General features: G+C 48.8%; 2 protein-coding genes across 4 annotated transcripts in view; one reads left to right on the top strand and one right to left on the bottom strand.

The window, feature by feature from the left end:
- The window catches only part of ABR (ABR activator of RhoGEF and GTPase), a 120,236-nt gene extending 104,364 nt beyond the window's left edge, over window positions 1–15,872 (top strand). For all 3 annotated transcript variants that reach the window (XM_035138839.3, XM_035138840.3, XM_035138842.3), the window contains 7 exons: window positions 7,542–7,601; window positions 7,776–7,885; window positions 8,179–8,318; window positions 9,755–9,889; window positions 10,973–11,078; window positions 12,947–13,097; window positions 13,763–15,872. In XM_035138839.3, the coding sequence (XP_034994730.3) occupies window positions 7,542–7,601; window positions 7,776–7,885; window positions 8,179–8,318; window positions 9,755–9,889; window positions 10,973–11,078; window positions 12,947–13,097; window positions 13,763–13,852 (792 nt within the window). In that variant the 3' untranslated portion in view covers window positions 13,853–15,872. The remainder of the gene's footprint in view (window positions 1–7,541; window positions 7,602–7,775; window positions 7,886–8,178; window positions 8,319–9,754; window positions 9,890–10,972; window positions 11,079–12,946; window positions 13,098–13,762) is intronic.
- A 1,940-nt stretch (window positions 15,873–17,812) lies between these two features.
- On the bottom strand, window positions 17,813–23,779 carry TIMM22 (translocase of inner mitochondrial membrane 22). The gene is made up of 4 exons (XM_035138843.3): window positions 23,505–23,779; window positions 20,595–20,791; window positions 19,696–19,768; window positions 17,813–18,332 (listed from the first exon to the last, which is right to left on the bottom strand). Exons 1-4 carry the CDS (start codon window positions 23,749–23,751, stop codon window positions 18,256–18,258), a joined length of 594 nt encoding a protein of 197 aa, XP_034994734.1. The 5' UTR covers window positions 23,752–23,779; the 3' UTR covers window positions 17,813–18,255.
- Between the last annotated feature and the right edge of the window lie 165 nt (window positions 23,780–23,944).

Raw genomic sequence — 23,944 nt, 5'->3', positions numbered from 1 at the left:
GGGTGTGTGTGTGTGTGTGTGGCTTTCCTGCCAGAGATATCTTCCCCTCCTCTCCGTGGGACCACCCAGGATCCAGGAGGCGACGCTGACATATCAGCAGCTCTCTTTCCCCCCACAATGAAAGATCACATCTCACCCAATTCCAGCCCAGATGGTGCCGGCCCTAATATTAGGCAAAGTGAACCAGCTGCCATTGATAGTCTTTGTTCTCCCTCCACCGTCGGAGGCAGTGGATGCTTCTGAATGCCAGTTGCTGGGAATCGTACGCGGAAAGAGTGCTGTTGTTTCACTCGGGTCCTGCTTGTGGGCTTCCCCATAGGGGCAATCTGGTCGGCCACCATGAGGACAGGTGGCTGGGCTGGCTGGGCTCCCTTTGACCTAGTCTAGCAGCTGCAGGACTCTTCCTTCTGTTGAAGGACAGAGTGGACTGTGTCCAATGGGCTGCCTTTTGCCCACTGGGCTGCCTCCAGGTATCCTGGGGGATGCTGTCTAGTGACAAGGCTTGAAGGAAGATTCGGCTGTCCATCCAGCTGGTTTCTGTACAGTGAGCTTGGGAGGGAACTGACTCGTCCTCCACTGGGGAGCAAAATGTCTTGGGCCAGCATGCCAATGGTCAGCAATGGACTGGAGTTGTAAACCAATAACATCGGGTGGGGGAGGGCACATGCCACCCTCCCCCATTGATCGATTTAGCACACTCCTTTTCCCCCAAGGGGCAGAAGATGGCAAACATGGTTGTCTCCACCACCTTGTTTTATGCCCACAACAACCCTGTGAGGTAGGTCAAGCCGAGAGATCGTGACCTAAGCATCACCCAGAGGGATTTGAACCCGGGCCTCCCCTCGCCCTAATCCAGTTTTGTGACCAGACCACCTCCACACTGACATGCGCCGCTTGGAGATTCAGGGCAGAGCATCCCACAGCTGGTCATTGTGAACGGTGAGGATAGGCTTTAAAATGGGATTAGACTAATACATGGCTGTGTGTGTGTGTTAAGAGGTTGGTGGGGGGCTGCCCCATTTGCCTTGTCAGACAACCCACTGCTTCTTATGCCCTCCTGCTTGTGAGCTAAGCTGTACTTAGATGGTCCAATCTAGCAAGACTTTGTCGTTGCTGCTTTTCTGGTGTGTGTGTGTGTGTGTGTGTGTGTGTGTGTGTGTGTGTGTGTGTTTTGCTCTCCCCCTCCCCACCCTGATCCTGGAGGTTGCTGAGTCGGTGTCTCAGCCTTTTTCTGCAGAAGATCTCCGCTCTCTTTTGCTTGCCTCGCCAGTTCTCGCCAGAGCACAGCAGAGGTGGTTGGCACGCCAGGTCTCAAGGGCCCTTCCGGAACCGGAGACCATCCTGGCATTGTGGATGTGCGGCAACACCTGATGTGGTGTTGCTGGGGCAGGTTGTGTTACCATTGTCACCACCAGCCCCAGCATTTTATTCATGTGCCACTTGCACAACTATGAGGAAAGGCTGCAATGTCTGGGGCTTTTCAGTTTATAGAAAAGGCAAGATAGAAGTATATGCAGTTTTACATGGCAATGTGAAAGTGGAGATAGATATATTTCTCTCTCTCTCCCTATCTCATAACACTAGAACTTGGGGACTTCCAATGAAGTTTAATGTTCTAAGTTTCAGGACAGGTTTTTTAAAGGAATTCTTTAACTCTGCAGCGCAGAGTTAAACTATGGAACTCTCTGCCGCAGGAGGCAGCGGTGACCACCAACTTGGAAGGCTTTAAAAGAGGATTAGAAATGATGGCAGCATTTTGTCTCCACGGTTAGCAGCAGCAATGCTTCTGAATACCAGCGATGGCCGCCAACTGGGATAGCTTTAGGATTCAACAAGTTCATGGAGGAGAGGGCTATCAATGGCTACTAAGCTAGTAAAACCTGCTTGAACAGAGGTGGCAGCAGAACAAAAGCCAGGGCTGATGGGTGCTCCAAAACCACTGCAAAGCACTAGGTTGGCCAAGGTGCTGGATAGAAGCCTCGGGATGCCCAACCTCCCCCCAGCCATGTTCAGCTCTCTTAAAAGCAACAGCGTTCTTTGTCGTTGGAGTTGTGTACCTTCTGTGGTCTCCCTATCTGGAGCCCTGTCTCCCACCTTCAGCACCCTATTTCTAAAGTATCTCCCTTTTGCAGACATGAAACAGCCCAGGTATGAAGAGCTAAATCAGAGGCCCATCTGGAAGACCTTCTCCTCTTTCTAATTTTTGTGCTTCTGCTTTTCTTCTCCCAGACCCTTTTTAAAAATGCTTTTAACTTTTTTATCCAGCTTCAGAAGAATCCTTTTTTGGTACAGTATTTTTTTAAAGGAGGTTTAATCCTATAATTTAACAATAGCAATGAATGGTAGTTTGCTTTGTGGAGCATCCCACAGCCCGGGAGGGAGCTGTGGATCAGTCTTTCATCCAAGCCCTACAGAGCCACCCACCCTTCAGTCTCTGCCTTCCCGAGAGGCAGGGGAGCCCAAAGTGAGCCATTTCCCCCTCTCTCAGATCCGGGGTGGGGGGATAATTCCTGAAAGACAGGTTTATGGCGTTACCCATGAGGCCAAGCTGGTTTTCATAAAGCCTTTTTCATGTAGGGCCCTGCTGAAATCCCTTCCATATGGGATCTCAGGCCACTTCAAAGGGGCAGGGTCAAGGGAGGCTCCGAGCATGGGAGCTTGCGGTTGTTTCAAATTAAGTTCAGCGCAATTGGATTGAGTTGCCAAAGGGGCGGGCTAGCGCCTCTTTCTTCCCGCATCCAAGCAGTCATTGAGAAAACATTTTATTCTGAAAAGGTGGCTAACCAATTTGTTCAACACCGTAAATTAAGGAACAGAGTCAACTGGGCTCTCTGAGCTGAGGATCTGGTGGGCAGCAATTGCCCCGAAATAGGTGCATCTGGGGGCTTGACAGGTCTTGTTTGGGCTGGGGAGATCAGCCAATGTGGTGGTGTTTGCCAGAGGCCTCAGCAAGGGATTGTTCTCTCTCTGCCCCAAATTAGCCCTCGCTGCTTGTTCCGAATTTGCATTGAAATAAATGGGACCAGGAAGTCAAGACGCAGGTCAAATCATGCTGTTGGCCTGACCTCAATTTATCCTGTTCAGGGTGCAAGTTGGCAGACTTTGGGCCCTTTTGCAAATTGTGGATTTGTTTGGGCTTTTAGCATGCATGGGACTGCAAGACAAAATCCAGCTTTGCAAATTATACAAGAGCTATTGAGGATGCACGTCAGCAGCCTGATTTTTGTTTTTTGTTTTTATTTAAGAGAGAAGCAACTATTCCAAGTTTGCAAAGTCTTCCGTGCCGGGTTGCCTAGAAGCAAGAAATGCTTCACCAAAGGCAACTGCCTGTTTGAAAATATTTTTAAAGCTGGCGTGGTGGGATCATGAATAGTGTTGGACTAGGGCTGGCAAGGCCCCGAGTTCAAATCTCCACTCAGCTGTGAAATTTGCTAGGTGACCTTGGGCCTGTTTGTCTCTCTCTCTCAGCCTAACCTACTTACAGGGTTATTGTGTGGATAAAAGGGACCTGGTTATAACATACGTCTTTTGGTGGATTGAATAACCCAATTTTAATTCATGGGGCTGCAAGTTGAGGGCATACCTTTTGGGGTATATGTAGCTGTTTTGGTTTTTAGGCTGTGCTGTTCCAGGGAATGGGCGATCAGAAACTTTTGGCTTTGCGTGTGCTTACTGCGCTGGACATTTCTCTCACAGCCCCTTCTGTATCTAGCCAAAAAGACACCTTGCCGCCTTGATGACTTTTGTCAATGGTTGGTGATTTTTGTGATGCTTTGGGAAACAGGCAAATGTCATTGACTAAACACTCTGCAGTTTCATTAGTTGTCCTGGACACTCTTTAATCGCTTGATGACCCTGACATAGGAAGCTGCCACTGGTTCATTCTAGCTGTGTTTTCTACTCTCACTGGCAGCAGCTCTCCTTTGTTTCAGGAGGGGGGACATTCCCACCCTTACCTGGAGATGCCACTGGTGGCGGTCTGCCTCTGAGTTACAGCCCTTCCCCCTTGAGCTGTAGCTTTGCTCTAGAACCAAGGGGCATTGTGAGGAGCAGATTTAGGCTGAAAGCTAGAGGAAACTTCTGAACTGTGAGATCTGTTCAGCCTTGGAGCAGACAGCCTCAAGAGGTGGTGGGCTCTCTCCTCCACTGGAGATATCTTGTGCAGAGGCTGGGATGCAGCAATTGCAAAAGTCTGCATTAATTCGGGTGTGCAATATGACCTTTTTTAGGGTGCTTCCAACTCTGCAACACTGATCTTAGAACCACAGAATTGTAGAGTGCGAAGGGACCCCTAGCGCAGTGTTTCTCAACCTTTTTTGGGCCAAGGCACACTTGTTCCATGAAAAAAATCACGAGGCACACCACCATTAAAAAAGTTAAAAAATTTAACTCTGTGCCGCCCTATATTGACTATATAATTATGACTGTAAGAAACACTTGCCAATTGCTGTGTTGGTTGCAATCTCCTGTAATAAGGCTTCACAAGCCGCTGCTTTCTCTGCCAGCACAATCCTTTGCTCAGCAAGTTTCAGGTTGAGCTCATCCAGCCAGCTTCTTTAAGTTTGTCTAAAACCACCCTCCCGTGGTGGTGGCTGTTGAGAGCTGCGCTCGCCCCGCGTCGTGACCCGGCCGGCTTCCTTTCCGGCGGGTTAGCGGTGTCAATTGGCGGCCGCCAGGCACATGACAATGCAAATCGCCCTTCTCGTCGCCGCACGTCGCGGCACACCAGCCAGCGTCCCACGGCACACTAGTGTGCCGCGGAACAGCGGTTGAGAAACGCTGCCCTAGCACAACCCCCTTGCATGCAGGAATCACAACTAAAGCATCCCTGACAGATGGCCGCCCAACCTCTGCTTTAAGACCTGAAAGGAAGGAGTCTCCTGAGGGAGTCTGTTCCACCGTCAAACAGTTTTTACTGTCAGAAAGTTCTTCCTGGTGTTTAGCCGGAATCTCCTTTCTTGTAACTAGGAGCCATTGGTTCGAGTCCTGCCCCCCAGAGCAGGAAGAAAACAAGCTTGCTGCATCTTCCATGTGACAGCCCTTGAGATATTTTGAAGATGGCTGTTAGTTAATTTTAATGAAACAACAGCAGTAACTTGCAAACGCTGTTCAGCCCTGGAGGTATAGCTGGAGTGTCTTCGTGCGGCAGGCAACGATCCTGCCTTCATAGAATCTCAGGGTTGGAAGGAGCCACGAGGGTCATCTAGTTCAATCTCCTGCAATGCAGAAATCTCCACCCCACGTGGGGCTTGGACTCATGACCCTGAGATTAAGAGTCTCATGCTATACCGACTGAGCTATCGCTTTCAAATCTCCTTTGACCCTTCTCAGGGGTGGGGAGAAGGGAATGATCACCCATCTGCAGCCTTAGGGCCTCTGGCTCTGGTGGAGGGGCTGGGGAGGGGAGACTTTCTTCTCTGATGGCTCTGTGTGGGGCTCTTGCCCTACTCCATCTGCTTTTCTGCCAGCCCCATCTTGCAGCTTCCAGGATGGGGGCTGTGTGCTTGTGGGAGGCGGGGAAGCCTGTGTAGCATTTGCTGCCTGCGATGGTGGATCAGCAGGGCGGGATCGCACATCCCCTCTGAAGTTTGTGCTCAGATGGCTGCTCCCGAGATACCAGGCGCCCTGGGGGGAAACCGCACGCACCCTCAAGGAGCCAGCCCAGCGTGGGGGCCTGGATCTGCCAGCCTCATGGAACATCTGTGACCCGAACACGCGCAGGGGCGCCCTCCCTCGGATCCAGACTCTGTCCTCCCGTTGCATTTGTGCCATGTGTGTAAGCAATGCAAGGCCTCTAGGTTCATGGAGCTGTAGAGTTGGAAAGGACCCGACAGGTCATCTAGTCCAAACCCCATGTTAACCTGTTTGTTTGGTTTTTTTAAAAAGAAACAAACGTCTGCAGAGAGAGGGAAAACAGCACTGCAATCCTGGGTGGGTGGGAAAGCTCAAATGAAAGAAATTGGGTAGGTAGCAAATGTTACTTATTTAAGCTGGTTTGTCTCCTCCTACCTTTCTTTGTATACCAGGTGCAGGGAACCGTAGAGGCTGCTGAACTACAACTCCCAGCATTCCTTCAGCAAATGTGGCCAATGGGCAAGGATGGGGGTTATAGTTCAACAACTATATATAACTCCCATCCGTATTGTCCACCTGGGATAGCTCAGTCGGTAGAGCATGAGACTCTTAATCTCAGGGTTGTGGGTTCAAGCGGCACCTTGGGCAAGAGATTCCTGCATTGCAGGGGTTGGACTAGATCACCCCTGTGGCCCCTTCCAACTCTACAGTTATATGATAAAGGCGTCTGAATAGCAGTTGCTGGAAACCACAGGAAGGGAAAGGGCTTTTGTGCTTGAATCCTGCTTGTGGCTTTCCTGTAGGCATCTGGTTGGCCACTGTGAGAACAAGACAGTGGACTGGCTAGGCCATTAGCCTACCCTATATGGATATGCCCCAGGTGCTAACAAAAGAAAGGGTTCAAAATGTGCACCTGTTGTTCATGCACAGAGCAGTTCATGTGACCCAAGATCTGAAATCACCCACTTCTCCATTTTTTGCCCATTTGCCAGCATGATCCACTTGTCTGTTACCTTCTCTCCTGTTGCACACCAGTGCTACTCTGGTTCCTGGGAAACCCAAGACCTCTTCTGAAAAGGGATGGAAGCCCAGTACGACCCAATTCGCCTTTGAGACAGGCTGCACTCCCAGAGTGCGGAGGCCTTTCGGAAACAGCTCAGCCGCCTTTCCCAGGAGACCACAAGTAGGGCCGTGTGGAAGACGTGGCCTTTTGAAAATTATTTTAGGAACCGGTCTCCAGAAATATCCCTGATTCATGGGAGCGTTTCTTGGTCAATCATGAAGCGGAGACGGCCATCTGTTATCTTTTTCCAACGGGGCTTTGGGTCCTGCTGAGCCTCCCCTGGAACAAGGGCAGCTCATGCCTGTGAAATGAAACGCTGCCCACATCCTCCTCCTCCTCCTCCAGGTTGCTGACGAAGGGTTGCCCCTGGGTGATGGGCTTATATCCAGCCCCAAAGCCATTCATCCAAGTGCTTGGCGTTCTGTGCAACTGGACTTCCTACAGTTGCCGCATAGTAATCATTCTGCAGCTGTAAGAAACCAATCACTTAGCATGGTACTTTGGAACTCCCTGCCTATTGACATCAGGTTGGGGCGCCTTCACTGTACTCCTTTGATTGCCTGCTAAAAACATTTTTGCTTAAACAAGCCTACCAGGCGTGTAGAATGTTGGCAACTGTTTTAATCTGGTTTAACAATCAATCCCTCTTCGCAGGGAACTCTGGGAGTTGTGGCTCTGGGAAGAGAATAGGGGTATCCTAACAACCCTCAGCACACTTAACAAACTACACTTCCCAGGATTCTCCGGGGGCTGTTTAAAGTAGTACGGTGCTGCTTTAATCATATACTGCAGATGGGGCCTGAATAAATCCATTCTTCCTTATTCTTTTGTGGCCTCCCCGTCTACCTTTTTCGGGGTGGATATTTTGGGAGCTCATTCTCTCCCGTTGTTCCTTTTTTTGCAGCTGGATCCCCAGACGGTGCAGACCAAGAACTGGCACATGGATGTGATTGAAATGAACGGGGTAAGAAGGGGAAACGAGTTGGGTGGGTACCACGCCCCACGGTGCTTGTCCAAGATCCCTCCCCTTCCCTCATGCTTTCACAGCCCACCCTGGGCGCTCCTCTCCTCCAACCCACCCCGTAGTAGAGCTTCCCCATTGCAGGATGTGACTTTGACCTTGAAGTCTCCCTTTCAGATCAAAGTGGAGTTCTCTATGAAGTTCACCAGCCGCGACTTGAGCCTTAAAAGGACCCCATCGAAAAAGCAGACGGGGGTCTTTGGGGTGAAAATCAGCGTCGTAACAAAGTATGTTGTGATCGGGTCTGGCAGTGGGTGCAGGGCTGCCCTGATCAGGGGGGTCTGGTGGTGTTTTGGCCGGAGGGGGAGGGAATGCCAGCCTGGGCCTTTGCAATATTTATTTGTTCTTCAGCCACTCGGGGCTAATAAGGTCCATTTAGAAAAGAAAAAAACCCTACTGCTTGCAAACACAGGGAAGAGGCAGGCAGCTTCTGCAAGGGCCCGGCTTCCTCCATGGTGTCCTGGGCTCTCTCCTGACCCATCTCTCTTCTCTTTTTCTCTCTCTGCTTTGTCCCTTCCAGGCGTGAGCGCTCCAAAGTGCCCTACATTGTGCGCCAGTGCGTTGAGGAAGTGGAGAAGCGTGGCATTGATGAAGTGGGGATCTACCGGATCTCGGGGGTGGCCACGGACATCCAGGCCTTGAAAGCAGCCTTTGACGCCAGTAAGTTCCCCCTTGCATCTTTGCTGCTGGTGTTCCAATTTCTTTCTCTATCTCATGGCTTGGCCAAGGATGTCTTCTCTGAGAGCAGCTAGCCCCCAGTCTTTGCATCTGGCATTCACACGAGTATGCTGCCACTAGTAAACACGTAGGTTTTTATTTAGCTGTTTTCTCTCATAATGCTTTTAGGACAGTTTTAACTGTAGCTGCTCTTAGAGCCAGCATTGTGTAGTGGTTTAGGGTGACCTTGCGCCAGTCACTGCCTCTCAGCCTAGCCTACCTCACAGGGCTATCGCGGGAGACTAAATGAGGAGGGGGAGAAACACACATGCCACCTTGTTATATCCGGTGGGATATAACAACAACAACAACAAATGTTTTGAATTGTAATTGTTTATAGAATGTTTTAACTATTTTAGATGGTTTTTTAATTGTGTATTTGTTTGCTGCCCTGGGCTCCTTCAGGAGGAAGGACAGGGTATAAATTCAGTAATAGATAAATCATTATTTATTTAGATACTTTTGTACACAGCTGCCGGCAGGATTCCTGCATCGTAGGGTGTTGGGCTAGATGACCCTCTGGGTCCCTTCCAACTCTTAAGATTTTATGATATTGGATTTCCATCAGCTGCAGCCAGCTTGGAATGATGAGAGTTGGGAGTCTGCCTACATCTGGAGGGCACCATGTTAGACACTCCTGGCTGAATAGATAAACATTTGGCTGCACCATTACGGATATTCAGTAGTAAACACATCTGTCCAAGTGCCTAAAAGCAGCAGTCAAAATGTGGAAGTGCAATAAAGCATTGTTAATATTTGGTAGAGGGATATTGTCCAGCTTGATGAATGGGGAAAGATGTGTCTTCCAAAGACATCCGAAGCAGGTCTCTGATGGGACTCTGTAACGGGAGAGGGAAGAGCCTTCCAAATAATGGGGGCAGCAGCAATAAATGCCTTTTTTTAAAAACAAACCCCACAAACATGCACAGTCAGTCACCTGCCCCTAATCTCACCCTATTATTTGCAAATGTATCTGCTCCTTTTGTTTTATTTTAAAGCCAAGTAAGCTATCACCTCATCTTATGGTTCCAAAACCAGATGGCTGAATTGAAAGGAAGAAAGGGAATTACAGTAGCTGGATCTTGGCCTGATCTTGAGGATGGTGGGGGTGGTTTTATAGCTTCCGTGGCAGGGCCTCCGCTTTGCATACAAAGGTCCCAGGTTCAGCCTCTGGCACCTGGCAGGTTAAAAAAGAGGAAGATCAGGTTGGCAGACAATGGGAAAGATCATCTCTCTCTCCCTCTGCCTCAGACCCTGAATAGCTGCTGCCAGTCAGAGTTCACAGTATTAAACTAGGTAGACAAAGAGTTTGATCTGGTATATAAGGCAGCATATCCCCTTCCAACATTCCTCTTTCCTTTGTTTTAATTCTGCCGTAGACAGCAAAGACATCCTGATGATGCTGAGCGACATGGACATCAATGCTATCGCAGGCACTCTGAAGCTGTATTTCCGCGAGCTCCCTGAGCCTCTTCTCACGGATCGGCTTTATCCTGCTTTTATGGAGGGTATCGGTAAGGGAGCTTGTGTTACATGTATTTGCAGAGATGTGGAGCAGGAATTTCGTGATAGAGGCTTGGAGCTCAGGATTCAGGGAGTGGGTGAGACCCTAGCCAGGACCACAGGGCAAAGAGGGCAGAATTTGTACACAGGTATGAGGGGACAAGGGCAGGGGCAAGTTGCCTGTATCATTTCTCTTGCATCTGGATAGGCGTAGAAACCTCTCCAGATGCAAGGATAGGTTCATCTTTGCAGCACCTCTGAGTGTTAATTTCCTTTTTGTATTTTATTCTCCCCCCAAGCCCTGCAACCAGATCAGGGCAATATGCATGGAGTTTATTATTTTTATTTATTTATTCAGAGCATTCATACCCTGCTCTTCAGCCCAAAATGGCTTGCATACAGTCAGTTAAAACGAGACAGTCCCTGCCTGCAGGTTTACGATCTAGAAAAGCACAGCACACAAGGGAAAAAAGGACAAGGAGGGAAGAGGAAAACATAAAAGTCGGGCACCGGTTCTTAAACAGTTGCTCATATAATGCCCGTTCATGGGTAAAAGGAGCCTGGTGGAGCTGGGCTTTCAAGCAGAACTGATGGCATGAGCCCGGTTTCCCATTGCTCCCACCCAGAAAGTCTACAGAATGGCTGCCCCCAGATAAGTCTGATGAAGTTGCCCCGTTTTATTAGAGGGGGGCATGTTACTTTGTGGTAGAGCCCCTGCTTAGCATGCAGAAGTTCCTAGCTTCAATCCCTGGCAACTTAAAAGTAAAAAGGAAATGAGTAGCAAGCAATGGGAGAAACCTTTCTTTGCCTTGGACCCTGGAGAGTTGCTGCCAGTCATTTGGAATCAAATGCTCTGAGCTGTCCATCTTCACAACCACCCTGTGAGGTAGACCAAGAACAGAGCATCTGGAGAGCTTCATGGCTGTCTGAGGTTTTGATGCTGGGCATTGACAGTCCGTATATACTGCCCCTCACTGGGTCTTTTGAGAATGAGTTTGGACTTTGGTGGTTCTGGGTACATCAGCAAGGCTTTTCCAGAGTAGTTAGGGTGTGGGTGCTTGCCAACTCTCTCACCGCCACCTTTCCACCTCCAGCACTCTCTGACCCATCAGCCAAGGAGAATTGCATGATGCACCTTCTGCGTTCTCTGCCTGACCCCAACCTCATCACATTCCTCTTTCTGCTAGAACACTTGAAACGGTAAGTACCCCGTCTCGAGAACAGGGAGATTGAGTTGGTGAACGGGGAACACTGCAATTGGGTAGGGCCCAGAGTGCAGGGAGCCTGATATTTTGTTTCTTTATTTATCTTGTTTTTTATCCTGCTGTTCGACCCAGAAAGTCAAAAAGTGGCTTTGAGTGACGATTTGGACATTAGAATAAAGACGGCAGTGTGGACAGTTGTTAGGAATCCCCAAATTTTGAAGCATGGGAACTCAAATTTTTTAAAAAATGATTTGGCATAACATTAGGTTTAATTGATATGTATTTGTATAATTTGAAATAATGGATGTGATATAATTGTGTTTTAATTGGAAAATTAATAGATTTTTTTAAAAAAAGTCGCAAACAAATAAAAGTCTAGCCAACCACCATAACAAATGTTTTTTTTAAAAAAGAAATACTAGAACGGCAAAAATACTAAATTCATTCAAGCCAGGGCCAAGCATTGGTAAAACAGTTGTTGGAAGAGGATCTAAGCAGATTGGCCAAATGAAATGATCTCTGGCTGGTGCTGAAATATTTGGCTGGTGCCAGGAGAGCTTCCATGTGGAGGGCATTCCAAGGACTGGGGGGCCACCACCACAGAAGCCCTGGGGAAGGGACCCCCAGTTCCCAGAATAGCTCGGCCTTCTGGCTGCGAGGTCAGATTTTTGCGTCTCACTGGAGAGCTGATGATCCGTTGCTGGGAAGCACAAGTGTAGAGAGCACTGCTGTTGTGCTCTGCTCCTGCTTTCAGGCTTCCCCCTAAGGCACCTGGTTGACTGCTGGGATGCTGAACTAGGTGGCAGCCAAGCTCTTCTGGCGTTCTTGTGTTAAGCAAAGGAAATATCCCCGTTCCCACTTGCTTCCCTTGGGGCAGAGCAGAGTTCAGCGGCAGGTGCAACTTGCTTCATACAAAGAGAAACTGCTCACAGACTGCCTGGAAACCTCAGCCGCCTCTATAGATCCTGCAAGGGAGATGACAGAGGGGTTTAAGGAGATGGCGCTGTCACTTAGCATCCTGCTCTTGAGGGCTTGGATGCGGACAGGCTCTGTCCTCCTCCCTCCCTCAAGTCACTTGGCTTCTTCCAAGGACATGGAATCGATGTAGGAGCTGCGGCTTGGCATGCCAAAAACTCCTCTGCACCAGTGGGAATTTGGGGCTGGAATCTTGTGTTGATTGGCACATCCCCCTTCCCTGTTTTGTTTGTTAAGAATCAAGCCGTGGAGATGGGGAGGGGGGAGAGAAGGAAGATCCAGCAGCAGAAAGAGGTGGTTGCAGGACAGGGGGAGAGCAACGCTGCGTCCTGGAAGGAAAATCCACTTGGCTCTCTGCTCGGAAGAGAGGGCACATCCAGTTCCCACATCTGTTCTGCTGGACGCCACTCAAATGGAGCACAGCTTGTGTTATTGGGGCTGGAGCGCAGCTGCCTCCTAACATGGCAATATTTTGCTGCTGGTTTCCAAGGCGACAGCTGGCCATGGACCAGCACAGCCAGCAGTAGTTTCCGGGGAAGGTGTGTGTGTGTGTATGTGCCGGAGGAAGTTTCGGATGATTTCCAGAGCCAAAACCTCAGAGGGCAAGTTGGCAGGGGGCGGGAACTGGGGAAAGCGGGTGGTGCCACGTCAAGGTGGGAGTTTGAAGCTGGGATTGTGTTGCTTTCACATGTGTAAATTGTGTGTGTGTCCAGAATGAGGGGTCAGGCAAGGAGAAAGGCGGGGAACAGTGAGAAATTCCATCTGATCTTCTCCAGCTGGGTTATGGTGGAAAACCTTGCAAACCTTGTCTTAGCTGACTTGGAAGGCCGCGCCAAAATCTTGCGAGTCGTTTTGAAGTGGGTCTCTCTCTTTTGTCTTTTTGTGCAGGGTGGCTGAGAAGGAGCCCGTCAACAAAATGTCCCTGCACAATCTGGCCACCGTGTTTGGCCCAACGTTGCTGAGACCTTCTGAGGTGGAGAGCAAAGGGCAGCACCTCACGTTGGCCTCGGACATCTGGTCCCACGACGTAATGGCGCAGGTACAGTGGGTGGGAAAGAGGGGCAGGGGGCAGCAGGATATGCAAGCTCCCTCTGCTGGACAAACTTTCAAACTTCACCCTGGGAGCGCAGCTTCTCTCTCTCTCTCTCTCTCTCTCTCTCTCTCTCTCTCTCTCTCTGTAGATATATAGATATAGCTTGCTGAGTTAGACCTTAATTTCATTTTTAAAACCTCTGAACTTGTGTTACCTTCTTGTGCATTAATCTTTTTAAAAGTGTAGTGGATAACATTTTAAAAACTGCTTTAGAGTTTGGATAATTGTAGTTTAGTGGTAAAGCACACACTTTGTGTAAACTGAGCACAGAAATGCTGCTTCCAGACCTGCCTCATTGCTCTATAAATGTCTCACCTGTCTTTGCCCAAATTCCTGCTGGGCCCCCTTAATTGGAAGGGCAGTTTGAGGGGCTGGTTAAATAAATGAGAGAGAATGAATGTAGCAGCTCCCATTCTGCAGCTCTCCCTAAAGCTGGCCCTTCTGGGTTCGTAGCTCTGTTCCTGCTGTGCTTTTCATTCCATCAACTTCGCAAATATGAATTCTGCAGGGATTCCATCAGAAGACACCTCTACCTATCAAGAGCTGTTCTGTTGGGGACACTTTGCAGTGTGTGAGACTACCCTGATTTTAACCCACTTTTCCTTTTGCAGGTGCAAGTGCTCCTCTACTATTTACAGCACACGCCCATGTCCTTTGCCGAACTCAAACGCAACACACTCTACTTCTCCACAGACGTGTAGCCCCTGGGCCCTGCAGCCACCTGCATTTTTCTAAGCCGAAGGGCGCAGCACAGACTCATGAATCTGAGCACGGATCCTGCTGAGAATAACGTTGCTGCCCTGGAACCAGACGCTGCCCCATACCTCATGGGACGATTTTCTATCAGCCCCACATCCTTCCTTCCCCCCTGCCCACCTCCCAGCACAGTAGTCCACGTCTCTCATACTTCTCGTGTTCAGGAGTCATTTTTACGTCCCATTTGTTGAGCAGTGGGAAGGAAGCGAGCGACGGATGAAGACACAGCCTCTTGTTTCTTCTAAAAAATGATTGCCGCCTTCTGGGTCTAATAGAGCTTCGCTGCAGCCACGTCCTCTCCTCCAGCCTGCCTTGCCACCCGCAACAATGCTTGATCTTTTTTGCTCCCTGCCTTTATGGCCTGCATGTACGCTGCTTGCTTGGATTTTCCTGCTTTTGGAGGCTTAAGGAGGACACCAAGGGCTCCCCCCCCGCCCCCGTCAACCTACATTCTCTTTGCTTTTGTCTTGCCTGACAGATCTGGTTGCTGAACTCTGCATTCTTTTACCCCAGCTGGCAGGTGGCCTGGACTGAAGATGGCAGCATTTTTGTTTTTAAAAAGCCCTGCCTATTCCAGCTCCTCCCTCTTTTTTAATGCTGGGGGAGCCTCTCGTCCTGTGACTCCTGTGCCTCGGTAGGCTTTGTAACTGTGCATAATGTGGGGGGGTGTAAAGCAGCCATCTTCCTGTTTTATTCTGTAAAAAGGTTTCAAAAGTACCTTGATGGCAGGAAAGTGAAGAGAAAGTGGGTGTTTGCTAGTCTCAGATGTACGTGTGACAGAGTGATGCCTACCTCCCCATCCCCGCCGCCCTGCTGTGTTACCCACAATTGCTTTATTTATGGTTAGATTCTCTTGAGACTAATTCAAACTTAATCCTTTGAAAGGAAATCACTTCTTAATGCGGGCGAGTGAGAATGTCCTGCTTCCCACCCCTGAAAGGATTATTTGGCTGGCCGAGAGAAAGGCGGAAGGCTGGTTGCCTTGTGGCCATGCCTCTTGCAAGTGGCTCTTGCTAGCCAAGCCTGGCCAGGGAACCAGCGGGTATTTCCTGCTCCCGCCTCCTCCACATTGCTCCGATCCAGCCCAGCCATCCGCTGGGGTTGTTGGGCACCATTCCTCCAGGAGGATGTCTGGAAAAGGGGCCGTTTCTCAGCGCTTCACGCAGCATGGATTACAGGGTTCAGCTAAGGAAGACTCAGGTTGAATGTCAAAGGTGTCCTTTCAGCCCTTAAGAGCCTTCACCTGCATCCCCATTTCTCTCTCTCTGTGACAGACTGGCGAAGCAGCCGAGGAGAATGCAGTCCTCCAATGGGGTGGGGGGCCCTGCATTCCTGATTGCCACCCGACGCACCCTGGTGCCAAGCAGCAATCCAGCAATGAGTTGTACCTTGGCTTCATGGAGAAGCCTCTCCCCCCCCCCCCAAAAAAAGAAATTACTTCCAGGCCTGCCCCTCCACGTTAAGTGACTTTGGCCACACTTTCTGCCCAGGACAAGGGAATGTTCTGTGGCCCACCAATCAGGGACCAGAAATATTTTGCTGGCCAGAGTTATTTTTCGGGCCCTCCTGCACAGATCTTTGTGGGTCTGCATCTACCTGTATGTATGTGTCTGTGGAAGCTGAAGTCATTCCTAAGCCAGAGCGCCTCCGCGCACTTCTGAGTGTCAGAATCTGATACCAGCATAGCCAGCCCCCCCACCCCCTGACAACTGCACTTGCTCTTTTTTCTGATGGTGAGGAAGGGGAGACTGGGACTCCTGGAGCTACAGGTTAGATTAGAAACTGTATAATTGATATTTGACTTGTTTAAGGATATATTATATATATATATATTTTTGGTTGTGTTCCGTTGCAGGTTTTTTCTCCCCTCTCTGTAGATGACAAACTTTAAATGGATGTAAACCATGTGAGGAGATTAAAAAAAAAAGTTAATAAAATGCAAAACCCAAACATTTGCACAAATTACTTCTGAGGTGTTTTGTCTTTCATATCTCAATCAGTGTTGAAAAAGAAAAAGATTTGACGGAACTGGCTTGGACACATGACAGGAGTAACAGTTCAATTGGTAGAGCACCTGGGAGACCTCCATCCCTGGAAAGCCACTGCTGCCAGTCAGTGTGAGATGTGGGTGCCTAGTGGTCTGACTCAGAAGTTAACATCCTGGGCATGTGTGCTGCCCTCCAGATGCTGCTTGACTAAAACTCCCCTCACCCTTGACCAGGCATCGCCAAACTGCGGCCCTCCAGATGTTTTGGCCTACAACTCCCATGATCCCTAGCTAAGAGGACCAGTGGTCAGGGATGATGGGAATTGTAGTCCAAAACATCTGGAGGGCCGAAGTTTGGGGGTGCCTGCCCTTGAACATAGCTAGGCCAGCCACAGATGCTGACGGGAACTGGGAGTTCAATAATACCCGGAGGTACCACTTTGGCTCTTCTTGTTCTAACAGCTCCCTGATCTATACCACCTTCCGCTCCCTTGCCCATAACTGTAGGCTAGCTGAATTTCCCCTCCTGTACAGAGATTATGCAAGGGAGAGGGAGGACCATGTCTTGCACATCTAGCTATGAGCACACCTGTACTACATGACAGAATTCATGCAAGCAATTGATCCCATGCCCTTATTAGGGGCTACTGCAGCTCAATAAGCGATTCTGCCAATAGGAAGGGGGCTGGCAAAAGGAAATAAAGGTGGGGGAGAGTGGGACAGCTTAATTATTCAGCCTGGGAAACAGCAATATTTCTCCTAGGCAACTAGGGCTGTTGCCATGGGAATGCCAAGATGGGTGCCTGGTGTGCTTCCATCCTCCTGTTCGCTGTCACTTCACAAACCAGCTCTGAGCACAAGAGTGGGTTCCCCCACCCCCACCCCATTTGTGATCTTTTAATTACAATTTCACAGCAATTCCCAGTGGTGGTACTGATTAGTGAGAGGGTGCGGAAGGGCCCAGGTTTCAGTACGCTGCATCACAATTTGCTGCGGGGTGGAGAGCACTCAATATCATGCTGGCCTTTGATGCAAAACCAACCCAGAATGCAGAGATTTAGAACCTGCTCTAGAAAAAATAATTTAGTGGAGGGAGGTGGTGTGTCTTGAAGGCAACTTCCTTTCAGTCTAGCATGAAAAGAAGCCTTGAGCCAGTGATGCTAACTGAGCTTCTCTCACCTCCAAAGACACAGCCGGGCACATTCAACACCAACTGACAAGCTTTAACTGCCTAGTTTAAGTAGATCATCAAGAAGTCCCACCTACCTGCTGTGCTGCCTCAATGAAGTCCTCTGGAGACCCCCCAACAGTGCTGTACCGGAGTAGGGGATGAGGGGTCTTCCCTGGTGTAGCACTGCAGTTCATAAACCATCCAAGTTCTTTGGTGTTTTATGTCACTTTCTCTTTTAAGACGCTTCAGCCAGTTGGAAGCTTGAGCTCTCCTGACAAACATTTGTAACATCTGCAGGGGACAAAACCCCTCTTTTTCTTGGTCACTGGCAGAGTCATCCTCTCTTTTCTCCTAAGGGCCTCTTCCCAGAATGTATTGTAGTAGGGGGAGGGGCCCTAGGTTTCCAAGCTTAATGTGGGAGGCAGGAGAGCTGCTTCCAGCTTTACACTGCCTGTACCCAACAGAATGTACTTTACTCCTTACTATCGTATAACAGGAATCTACAGATAGCCTCACTACGGGATCCTTCTGACCCAGTACACAGTTTCCAGCAGTAACCAGCCAAATGTCTCTGCAAAGTGCACAGGCAGGGAATGAAGGCAACAACCCTCCCCTGCTGTTTGGCATTCAGAGCGAACATGACTAATAACTGTAGAGCGATCTCACCTCGATGAATTTGTGTCAAGCTCCATTTCAGAAAACTAATCTAAATTTGATATCCATTGACAAACAACTAGCCACATCATCTTTTACATGATAGGAAATATTGTTCTTGTTTCATTAGCATCAAACACTTGACAAGGCCTGGAATAAGTTAAATCTTTCAATTTTCTCCTGCATCTGACATAGTTATGAAGCTACGAGCTTGTGTTTGTAGCAAGTGCTGACATGCTGTAACAGCTTTTATGCTTGCCACAGCAAACACATACACTTAGCAGAAGGAGTGAGAGAATACAGGCAGTCCTTGGAATTAACAGCTAGTCGTACCTCTCCAACGATGTTTGAACAACGCTTTGCTTGGATGACTCGCTGACTCTGCCCAGGGGCTGGATGCATATCCTGTTTTCTAGGACACAGCTCCCAGAAACCTTTCCCCTTTCCTTAATCTGTTGTCAGGAACAGGAAAGTGAGTTGGGCCAGCTGTCCTGCACAGTTCACACCAGAAGGTCCTCCTTCATTGGCATCAGCTGCTACCGTAAGTAGTAGTCAATCACTGCAGAGAATGCAGCAAAGCCCCCACAGCCAAGGGCCCCGGCTTTCAGGCCAGCTGCAAGGCAAAAGGAGAAGGCAATCAGCGCAACAGCACATAATCAAGTTTCTTTCCTATAGCTAAGCCTATATTGTTGGCTGGAAAGCAAAAAAGATCACTTCCACTAGCAGGCTTGGTCCCAGCCCCTTGTAAAATACTCCCATTTCTTTCAGCCCTACAGAGGATGACCTGAACCAGGTCCTGGCCCTAGAAACTGGAGCACTCAGTAAGATCAGAACCAACAAATCTTGGCTGCAAACGCAGGGATGGGATTCAGGTAGCGCCAGCTGTCCTTCCCTCTCAAAGAAGTTTAAACCAATCGGACCCAGCATAACAAGCTTAGCTAGAAGCTCTTCAGAAAACCATTTAATGCTCTTAGGGAAGATTAACACTCTTAATTGTTAACTTGCCTGGCTGGCAAAAGGAAGTTATCACAGTGCAATGCAAACTATATTAGGAACAGAGGAAGTTGCCTTATACTGGAGTCTATCTAGCTCAGTATGGTTTACACCGACTGGCAGCAGCTCTGTAGGTTGTCAAGCAGGGAGTCCTTTTCCCAGCTCTACTTGGATATTCCAGTAGGGACTGAAACTACAGGCCACTGAGCTATGGCTCCTCCCCAGGAACATCCTAAGGATTGAACCCTTAGACCATGAGTAGGCAAACTAAGGCCCGGATCCAGCCCAATTGCCTTCTAAATTCGGCCCCCGGACGGTCTGGGAATCAGTGTGTTTTTACATGAGTAGAAAGTGTGCTTTTATTTAAAATGCATCTCTGGGTTATTTGTGGGGCATAGGAATTTGTTCATTCCCCCCCCCCCAGGTCTGAGGGACAGTGGACCGGCCCCCTGCTGAAAAAGTTTGCTGACCCCTGCCTTAGACCAAGGCAGAGATTTTCCATCCATGATCCAAACAGTCAGTGGGGAAAACACCACCTGACTGAGCCATAGCACCTACAGTGGCCACAAGTCAGCTTGACAAATCCCTGTTAGCGGAAGGTCATCAGAGTAGGGATGAGACAATTTACCTTCAGCAAACAGTTCCAGCACTTTGGAGCTGGCGCTAAGACTAACAGCACAATTCTAGCCATGTCTACTACAGTAAGTCCTACTATATCCAGTGAGGCTTATTCAAAGTTAAATAGGGCCAGGATTGTAGACAGGCATGGGGAACTTGTGGTCCCCCAGATGCTGCTGAGCTCCAACTTCCATCAGCCACAGCCTAGGATAGGAGAGGTGGGAGTTGCAGTCCGACATCCTGCTCTGTGCTATGGCTCATATTACTTCCTGGCCATAACATTTAGGAGCAGTAGAGTCTGCAGCATTCTGTCTTTATCAGGATCCAAATGAGCCCAGCAACTGCTCAACAGCAACACGACTCACCCCGGAAGCCAATGGCCCCTCCAGTAATGCACCCACTCATCACGCTGTTCTTCCAGTCAGACTTGCCTCGATACTAGGGAAATGAGAAACGCAACATCAAGACCAGCCACATGAACCTCTGCATACAGCATCAATTCTAAACCACTTAGGCCCCAGGTGTCTGAAAGACCACCTCCTCCTACGGACCCTCCTGAGTGTTACTGTTGGCAGAGGATGCCCCCTTGGTCCACTGCCCTTGAAAGTTCAAAGGGTAGGGTGGCATGGGAGAGGGCAATTTCTGTGGAAGCCCCTAAGTTGTGGAATTCCCTCCCCACAGAGGTGAGCCAGGCACCTTTTGTATTTATTTCATACAATTTATATACATTGTAAAAAAACAATGATTGTAAAAAAACAAAAACAAAACACCAACCCTCAAAGCAATTGTCATAAGCTTACGTCATATGCTGAAAATCCGCATCTTTCAGGACCCACCCTATTCTTGCAACTAATTTATCTGAAACTGTTTTTAATATTGTATCTTGTATAAATAGTTGTATCTGGCCCAGGGCACCTAAGAAATACTGTAATAATACTGTAATAATCAATCAATTACAACAGCAGCAGCAGTGCTGCTTTTGTACTATTGGGTGGGGAATAAATCTAGTGGCTTGAGATGAGAACACGAGAGTTCCCCTGCTGGGTCAGGTCAAAGTGGCCAAGGAGATGAGATGCCCCAGTGGGAAGACCACAAGGAAGACCACAGAGATATTCAGGAGTGTCACTTTTAGTAATGCATACAGTCCTACTGAAGACTGTGGCTTTAAGGCTGCCATGAATGACAGCTTACAGTGTAAGATGTAATATTTAAATAAGAAAATCATTACAAGAAGCCAGCAGACCAAAGCCAGAGAGTTACTCACAGACTCCACCAGGCATTCAGTGCAGGAAAACATGGCACCGACAATGGCAAAATTCTTGGCGTAGGACATCCCTCTTTGCCCCATGTCTTTCAAGACCTCTTTGGCTGTTGGCGTGCGATACGGATCCTTGGGGTCAAACCCCACATTGGTATCGATGCCTGCTGTGAACACACCAAAGGCACCTCCCAGCACGAATCCTGCCAAGTAAACAGAAAAGTTGGCAAGGCAATTAGCAGGGTGACAGGCTCCAAATTCCATTTCAGTGTTGTTTCTCAGAAGCTTCCTCATCTCAATTTCAGGCCACTCTGCTCAGACACATGAAATCAGGGGAAGCCCATCTAATTCAGCATCCTGTTCTCACAGGGGCCAACCAGATGCCTTGATGGGAAGCCCACAATCCAGCGGCATAGCTAGCTGCTCAGGCACCTGGGGCGGCGCAAATGCCCTGCACCCGGGGGCGGGGCAAGCCAGGGCAGAGCATGCTGTGCAGAACCTCCACGGAGTCCGCAAGCCCCATGTTGCCCATAGCTGCCAAGTCTCCCATTGAAAAATCTGGGATCAGCAGCGGCACGGCACTGGAAGTCGCTTCTATGCATGTCTGGACATGCGTAGAAGCAACTTCCGGTGCCGGCGCTACCCGATTTCCGGTGCCTAGACATGGGCAGAGCGGCACCGGAATTCGTTTCTACACATGTCCAGACATGTGCAGAAGGAGCCTCCCTGGCAGGAAGGAAATTGGGGGATTTATGGGATTTTTTTCTATTTGGGATAACAGCAGGAAACAGATTAAAATCCGGGGGTTTCCCGCAAAAAACGGGAGACTTGGCTGCTATGATGCTGCCGTTTTGGGCAGCGCAGAGCCTGCAGGTGCCCAAGCCCCTGCATCACTCCCCAGGAGAGATGTGTGGCTTGGGTGCGCTGCAGGCCAGGCTCTGTGGTCACCCCCCTCAGTGATGACCCCCGGGGTGGCCCACACCCACCACACCCCCTTCCTACGCCACCGCTACAAGCAGAACCTGCGTGCAACAGCACTTCGCTCCCCACTTCTGTTTCCCAGCAAACTGGCAACCAGGGACATATTGACTCTGACAATGGAAGGAAAACATAGCCATCCAGGTTAGTAGCCACTGATCACCTTTACCCTCCATGAATCAGTCTAAACCTCTTTTAGAGCCATTCACATTGGTGTCCATCCCTGCCTCTTGCACGAGTGAGTTCCATAGATTAGCTATGTACTGCGTGAATAAGCCCTTTCTTTTGTCTGTCATGAATCCTTCAACATTCAGCTTCATTGTACAGTGGTGCCTTCGCTAGACGAATTTAATTCGTTCCACGGGGTCTTTTCTTATAACGAAAAATTTGTCTAGCGAATCCCATAGGAATGCATTGAATTTTTTTGAATTTTTTTTTGCCCATAGAAACGCATTAATTGAATTTCAATGCATTCCTATGGGAAACCGCAATTCGTTAGATGAATTTTTCGTAAAACGCATTCGTCTAGCGAGGCAACCTCTGCTAGAAAAAACCTTTCGTTAAGCGGAAATTTCGTTAAGCAGGGCATTCGTTAAGCGAGGCACTACTTTATGTCCTTGAGTTCTAGAGTTATGAGACAAACTTTTCTCTCTCCACTTACTCCATGCCATGAATAATTTTATCCATCTTCTATCATGTCACCATTTACTCGCCTTTTCTCTAAACTAAAATGCCTCAAATTTCCTCATGGGGGTGTTGCTCCAGCCCCTTGATCATCTTGGCTGCCAGTTTTTGAAACTTTTCCACATCTAAAACATCCTTTTGAACCATACACAGTGCTCCAAATGTGGTCGCACCATAGATTTGTATAAAGGCATTATATATACCCAATAAAAAGGTAAAGGGACCCCTGACCATATATACCCAATATCCTGCCACTTAATGCTTTGCAGCTGATGAGCCCACTAAAGAGAAGTGCATTCATTAAATGTTTAATAAACAAGTGCACAATTCTTCATTACTATTATTGAGCTCTAAGTGCTCTAAAGTGCCATAGAGATGCTTTTCTATACCACTAAAGGCTTAATAATAGCAAGGATGTATTTTTCGACGGCATGCCTTCATGAATGACACTGAAACTTTCCTGCTTCTTTATTAGCCACAAATATATTGTCAGCCTGTAGGAATTTTTTTTTTACTACGGTAGGTCTTGCTATACCATTGCTAATAATAATAATTAAGCAGTGCTCTTTTCACTTGTGGTCGTTCTTGCAACAACCCTGCAAAGTAGGCTGGTTCTTCATAGCCCCAAGCTGTAGAAGCTGAGAGATGCAATGCTATATATAATAAAGTATATCCACAATTATTGTTATTAACCACAAATATACTGTGGGCCTGCAGGAATGCATTTTCACAAGGCTTGGTGTGCTGTTGCTAATAAGCCTTTTATGCTCTTTTCCCTTGTGGCAGTTCTTGCGACAGCCCTGCAAAGTAGGCCAGTGCTTATTAGCCCCAAGTTGTAGAAGCTGAGAGATGCAATTTACAGTTTATTATTATAATTTTTTATACCCCAGCAGGATGAGCAGGCTATAAATAAAATAATAATAATAATAATTGCACCTCTCAGCTTCTACAGCCTGGGGCTAATAATAAAAATAATAAATTTAAAATAATAAATTTAAAATAATAAATTTAAAATAATAAAACAGAATAATTTAGAATAAAAATCCACAAACATTGTTATTCGCCACAAATATAGCTGCACTGACGCTAATGAGAATAACTGACGCATGCGCTCTTCGCTTAAGGTCTTTCTCACCACAACCCTGCAAGGTAGGCCGCTGGGAAGGCCCGAGAAGTAACTTTTCGCAATACCAAAAAGAGACGCCCCACCACCAAACAAACCCCCCATTTCCCTCCCTCCTCAACACGACGTACCCCCGACGCAGGCCAGCACCGCCTTGAAGCCGCAGCTCTCCATGGCCCGCTCGACCATCTTTTGCTCGGGGCTTTTGGCTGGCGCCGGGAAGCCCCCAAGGGCGGCCGGGTCCAAGGCCCTCGCCTGCCTCGGCCCGCGCTTCTCGCCCACCAAGTGCTCCAGCAAGAGGCTGTACTGCAGCGCCCCGGGCGTCACCGCAGCTTCGTCGGGCCTACTCGGGCCCGTGGAAGATGAGGCCGCCGCCATAACTGCCCTTTCCCCGCCTCAGAAAACCAAGACTACGGCTCCCGTCATGCCTTGCTCCGCAGCGCCCGGCTCTCCCAATAAGATTCGTGCTGCCGAGGCTCATGGGAAATGCTGGCCGTTTGGCTGTTTTTTAAATTCAACACTGCGCAAGCGCAGTCTCTTACGCGGCTTGCCTCCGCCGAAACTACGACTC

Source organism: Zootoca vivipara, chromosome 14 (genome assembly GCF_965207765.1).
Source record: "Zootoca vivipara chromosome 14, rZooViv2.hap1.1, whole genome shotgun sequence".
Classification (NCBI taxonomy): Eukaryota; Metazoa; Chordata; class Lepidosauria; order Squamata; family Lacertidae; genus Zootoca; species Zootoca vivipara.
This window is presented reverse-complemented; position numbering and strand designations above follow the sequence as displayed.